Source organism: Podarcis raffonei, chromosome 9, assembly GCF_027172205.1.
Source record: "Podarcis raffonei isolate rPodRaf1 chromosome 9, rPodRaf1.pri, whole genome shotgun sequence".
NCBI lineage: Eukaryota > Metazoa > Chordata > Lepidosauria > Squamata > Lacertidae > Podarcis > Podarcis raffonei.
The window spans coordinates 62,464,049-62,470,048 of NC_070610.1; the positions used below are offsets into that span (position 1 = coordinate 62,464,049).

At 44.4% G+C, this 6,000-nt stretch overlaps 1 protein-coding gene across 5 annotated transcripts in view; it reads right to left on the reverse strand.

Moving 5' to 3' along the window:
- LOC128421356 (melanopsin) overlaps nucleotides 1–5,693 on the reverse strand; it is a 47,369-nt gene extending 41,676 nt beyond the window's left edge. For 2 of the 5 annotated variants that reach the window (XM_053404050.1, XM_053404047.1), the window contains exon 1: nucleotides 5,184–5,693. In XM_053404050.1, coding sequence (XP_053260025.1) covers nucleotides 5,184–5,204 — 21 coding nt within the window. In that variant the 5' untranslated portion in view covers nucleotides 5,205–5,693. Of the gene's footprint in view, nucleotides 1–4,666; nucleotides 4,872–5,183 lie in introns of all 5 variants that reach the window. The other 3 variants (XM_053404049.1, XM_053404048.1, XM_053404051.1) reach the window with 3 other exon arrangements.
- Nucleotides 5,694–6,000: the final 307 nt, after the last annotated feature.

The following is a 6,000-nucleotide window of genomic DNA, read 5'->3' on the forward strand; positions in this document are numbered from 1 at the left end:
TGGGAGTAGAACTAAGACCAATTAATCATACTGGTAAGATTTAAGAGATTACCATCACCCAACCCTGGTATGCTTAAAGTTTTCCAAGGGACTGAATAATTTATTTTTTCTCATTAACAGCAACAACAGAAGATTTTTTAAGCTGTATTTTGCAACAAGCTAAGATAACATGGACCAGCCCATCTACAGAAGTCTTGCGAGCAAACAATATTTTTAATGTTAAAAAGAGACGTATAATTTTGGAGTGTTATTGTATGAAGACATGCCAGTTAAACTATCAGGGGCTCCTTCATACACAAAGGCTTTTCATCCCCTCTCCAGAGCTATAAGAACAGTCCACAAATGTATATGAGATACAGCTAGATTAAAACACCTTCTTACTTTGGTGCAGGAAACTAGCAATGATTCTTATACTAGGACAGCAGCAACCAACAGCCTCAGTATGCCACCTGCCCAGGAAAGCCTCCACACAGGGCAATTTCCTTGGACAAGCATCTTTTTAGGATCACATACTAAAGGGGAGCTAGAGTTCAGTACTCCGAACGCTGCTCCTAATTAGCCAATCTGGCATCACTCAAGCACAAATAAATATATTAGCAGGTGTGGGGGAAGGCATGCAGTAGTACAAAACATGCAATCAAAGGAAATAAAATATTATATAATATCAGTGTATATTACTTCTTCAAGGCTTCCAGATCTCAAAGCACGATGCTGGTGATTCCTGTTGTAAATTATTACATATGTTGCTGTTCCACCAAACACCATGAAATGCATCATGTGTTGCAGTACCTTTTAGCACTCATAGGTGGCATGTATTCCCCCTCTCCTGAAATGATTCAAGTTCCAAATATTTTTAAGCTAAAGAAAAAGATTCAAGTCAGAACTGACAACCTTGCTATGGTTAACAAAGAAACCAATCTATCCCTAAACTGGGCATCCATATATCTTCAAACACAGGCAGAAGTGGTAAATGTAGTGTAACCTGTATATGGTCTCTTGTTATATTGCAGATTTCCCGGAATAGTGCAGACCAAAGATTCTGCACTGGAGGACACCCCCACCACAGGTGGAAATAAGTACCTCCACAGACATGTCAATATTCTGGAGCTAGTTTGGAAGTAACACGAAATATTTTGACCAAGGTCATACACCACCCATGACAAACCTTATGTGCATTTTCTCTTATATAAGCAGAGAGTGATCTTGCTGGTCCATAGATCTCACCAACTCAGTCCAAGCCTGTCTCCTAAACAGCCTTTAAGCAAACAAAATCTTCAGGGGGAAACAGTACGAGTTTTGCTACCACAAGACATGGTGGTGGCTGCTGATTTAGATAGATTTACGGGGGGAATTAGACATATTGATGGAGGGTGCCTATCAACCTCTATTAGCCATGATAAGTAAATGGAAGCTCCAACTTCAAAGGCAGTGTAGACAGGACAGTGTGGAGTTGTTGCCTTCAAACCCTGGAAGTAACCGGATGACTGGAACAGGATACTGGACTAGACAAACCCTTGGGTATGAACCAGGAGGATTCTTCTTGTGCTCTTTGATTCTTCAAGCATGGGACAAAACAATGACAAATGTTTTAACTTGCCAGTGGTTACCCTTGCCCAGAGTATAAAAGAAATCAAAGTAAAGGTTAAGAGAAGGAAGAGAGCCTGGTGAACCTAGGAAAGCATAAAATGTGAAGGGATAAAGCCCAAAGGAAACAAAGCCTTATGAAGAAAAGGAACATTTCAACACTGATTCCCAGCACAAATAACTCACACAAAGCATAGGGCTACAGACACCTGTGATGAGCAGAATGGAAAGGTCTTCCAGCCCATTCAATGAACACAATGGGGTGGAAATTAACCACTTGTCTGCAGCTCTCAAAGGAGCCTCACTTGGCACTTTGGGCCTTTTCATATGTTGCTATTTATTTTAGGTACGTGTTTTTGAAATTCAAATATGACATCAGAGAGCTGGCTCCTTGGAGAGTCCACAGAATAAACCTAGATTTGTTCCTGGCAGGGTAATTTATGAAATAGAGAAATTTTGCTCTAAGTCATGCATAAAGCAACACCCATCTCTCTTCTTTTTAAAAACAAACTTAAAGGATATAAGAAAAATTCTTGTGACAGGACAGAGTATAAATCTAAAGACATATTGTTATTTAGAGTGTCTATTTAAACACACTGTCTACATTATTATTATTACTATTACTACTACTACTACTACCACCCACTCTTCATGAGAAGGTCCCAGGGTGGGTTAGAACAACATAAAATACAGCATTAAAATAGTTTAAATCAAATGAACATAGCTGCAGCCTTGCTGGTAAAACTATTTATTTATTTATAAAAGTATCTAAACCCCACCATCTCATAAAATGTCAGGGCAATGTGCAACAATATGTATGCAATAAAAATTAAAACACCATTTAAAAAGTACAAAATAATCATCATGATGGTTTGTGAGGCTTTGTAAAGCTGTTCTTTTATATTGTATTTTTATGTTATGAACCGCTCTGAGATCTACAGATGAAAGATGATATACAAATTTAATAAAATATAATAATGATTCCAGTAATGCTGCCCTTAGATTTTGAACTTCTAGAAAACCTAAGAGGGTACAGTCGTACCTTGGAAGTTGAATGGAATCTGTTCCAGAAGTCCGTTGGACTTCCAAAATTTTTGGAAACCAAAGCACAGCTCCTGCGCTCAGTCGGAAGCCGCAGAAATGCCATTGGGCGTTCGGGTTCCAAAGAACGTTTGCAAACTGGAACACTCACTTCCAGGCGTTTGGGAGCCAAAACATCTGAGTACCAAGGCATTTGGGATCCAAGGTATGACTGTATATTCATTATAAGTTGAACAATGTTTGTTTTCAATCGTGGTTTTTTAAAAATCACTATAGTTATTAATAGCTACTTTCCATCAGATCAATTAATGCTATTCCCAGCTTACTAGTCTATAAATCATTTTAGGGGTTCTATAACAGTCATGAAAAGATGCCTGCTTCTTGGGAGAAAAGCAATGACAAACCTAGACAGCATCTTAAAAAGCAAAGACATCACCTTGCCGTCAAAGGTCTGTATAGTTAAAGCTATGGTTTCCCAGTAGTGATGTATGGAAGTGAGAGCTGGACCATAAAGAAGGCTGATCGCCGAAAAATTGATGCTTTTGAATTATGGTGCTGGAGGAGACTCTTGAGAGTCCCATGGACTGCAAGAAGATCAAACCTATCCATTTTTAAGGAAATCAGCCCTGAATGCTCACTGGAAGGACAGATCGTGAAGCTGAGGCTCCAATACTTTGGCCACCTCATGAGAAAAGAAGACTCCCTGGAAAAGACCCTGATGTTGGGAAAGATGGAGGGCACAAGGAGAAGGGGACGACACAGGACGAGATGGTTGGATAGTGTTCTCGAAGCTACCAGCATGAGTTTGACCAAACTGCGGGAGGCAGTGGAAGACAGAAGGGCCTGGCGTGCTCTGGTCCATGGAGTCACGAAGAGTCAAACACGACTAAACGACTAAACAACAAAAATATTCATATCCTCCCATCAACTTTATAAACCACAACATGGACACAAGGAGTTGCAATGGTTCACTAGCCTGACAGATGATTGATGATGATGATGATGATGATGATGATTTATTACTTATATCCTGCCCATCTGACTGGGTTGTCCCTGCCACTCTAGGACAGGAGTTCTTCTGTGCTGCAGACATGACCCATAAACCATCTAAGTTTTCCTAGTGAATATTCCTGTGGTTTTTTGTAAAAAAATCTTATCACATAATCACAGTTCTTTATTTAAAATCAGGGGAAAAGAGCAAGCCATTCTTTGGAGAAGGGGAGTGTTAAAAAAAGGGGGGGGAGAACCTGCACAAACACACCCAGAAGTTAATGGAAAACAACTTCTTTTATCCCTTATCACCTCCTATGCTGCCTTGGACTGATGGAAGTGGGAAACCTACAACATCTTAAGGACCACAGTGTAGTCACTTATCTTGCTGCTTTGAAGAGGATTTTTAGGAATGCTCTCAAATACAGCATAAAAATCAATTCTGAATGAATGAATGAATCCGCTCTGAATAATGTTCATGTCCTTTTTATGTAATATTTGGTTTTTTTACTGAAGTGGACACCACAGCCAGTCTGAGGGATGAGCTCAGTGATGCCACGCAACAATTTGATCACTTTGCCACTTTATCACCACCAAGTTCTGAAGACTCCTCCTCAAAATGATCTACAACTCACAAAGGGTGCAGAGCAGAGTCTCCCTATAAAAGTCTATGCAAATGTTGAGCTATGAAGCCAAGTGGCACAAACCTTGTTTCCCTAAGAAATTGCCCAAGTTCCCTCTAAAGCAACCCCCAGCTCAGGAGAAACACCTCTAATTGCCCATCAGTAGAAATGAGAGCAGATGGGATTCTATCCTACCAGTAAAGAGAAATGCACAGTGTGCAAGAGTCAAAAAGGTAAAGGTGAAGGACCCCTGACAGTTAAGTCATATAGCACCTTAAAGACTAAAAGAATAAGGCTGTGATCCTGTAAATCCCACTGGACTCAATGGGGCTTCCTTCCAGGTAGCCATGGCTAGAATTGCACTGTCGGGGTGCATTCCTGTACCCACTTACCTGGAAAGGAGACCCACTGAACCCAGCTGGACTTACTTCTGAGCAACCACACACAGAGATGCCCTGTGCTATTGTGGAACAAGTTTTCCAGGTGTGGCCAAGAGTGTGTGCAGCTGGTTGGAGTCTGCTGAGATGTTAGGAACTTCGCAGAAACCTGGTCCTTGTGGTTAATTGTTGCGTTTCGACGCCGGCTGCTATGAACGTCTCGTTTTCAAACTGAAGAGAGAAGGGCAGCAAGTCCCTTTAAATAAATATATAATGCATTAAAATAAAAAAGACGCAGTGAGAGACACTTTTTCGCAGCGCAGCGCGCCCCTGAGATTGGCTTTTGGGGCGCTCTTCTTCTGCACACTGAAACTCCTTCGCTCCCGCCCCAGACCCACGAAGAGGCCAGTGGGTGGGGAAAGAAAGTCGCCCCCCCCCCGACATGCATCTCCCTCGGCCCACCTACGTGTCCGAGGAGGAAAACTCCATTTCTGGCTCCCGTAGGAGGAAGAGGAAGCCTCTTCGTCCCGAATGCCCTTTCCCACCTGCCCGCGCGCCTCGCCTGTACCTGCTCGTGCGCCTCTGCCATGCTTCCCGCGCCGCCGCCGCAGCCCCAACGCAGACGCCGCCGGAGGAGCAAAGCCAACGACACCCGCTTCCCCTCTCACTCTTCCCCGGACTCCATTCCTCAGGGGGCTGGGGGCGGGGACCTCCGTGGCCGGCTTCGCCGCCGCCTCGAGCTGCTCAGCCAGGGAGAAAAGTGCCTCAGGGAGAAGGAAGGCGAAGCTGTTTCGAACAACGTGATTCTCCTCTCGCAGCAGTTGTTGTGTGGGGTCGTTAGTTCCCGCCCGGACAGAGAGGAGGAGGAGGAGATGGAGTCGGGCTGCTGGCGCCTTGGCAACTATTTAACCTCGCCGGCGCGCTGGTCATCATAATAAATGAGAGGCAAAAGCGCGGCCGGGGCTCTCCACACACTTCTCTCCCCCCCCCTTCCTGCGCGCGCGCCGCTTCGCGCGCCTCCAAACTCCCCGAGGGCCCATCAGGCGGGAAAGCAAATGAGGGCAGAAGCAGCTGTGAGGAGGGAGAGAGGGAGCCGCCGCCGCCGCCGCGGAAGGACGTGAGGCGTGGCGCGCTCAGTCTCAAGCACCAGCGCCAGATGCTTCTCTTGTGTCAATGTCACACGACGAGGTGGTTTCAAGAGCTCTAGCCCTTGGGCCGCCTGAGAGCGAAACAGTTTTTTAAAAAATGTTCTCGCTTATGAGGAACTATCCCTGCAAGTTGAAAAGCAGCACACACACACATACCAGGCAGCGAAGTTCTAGCCCAGCCCTTGGCTTGCTATGCTGGTTCTAGCCATTTGCTAGGAGTTTCATACACGCGCAGGT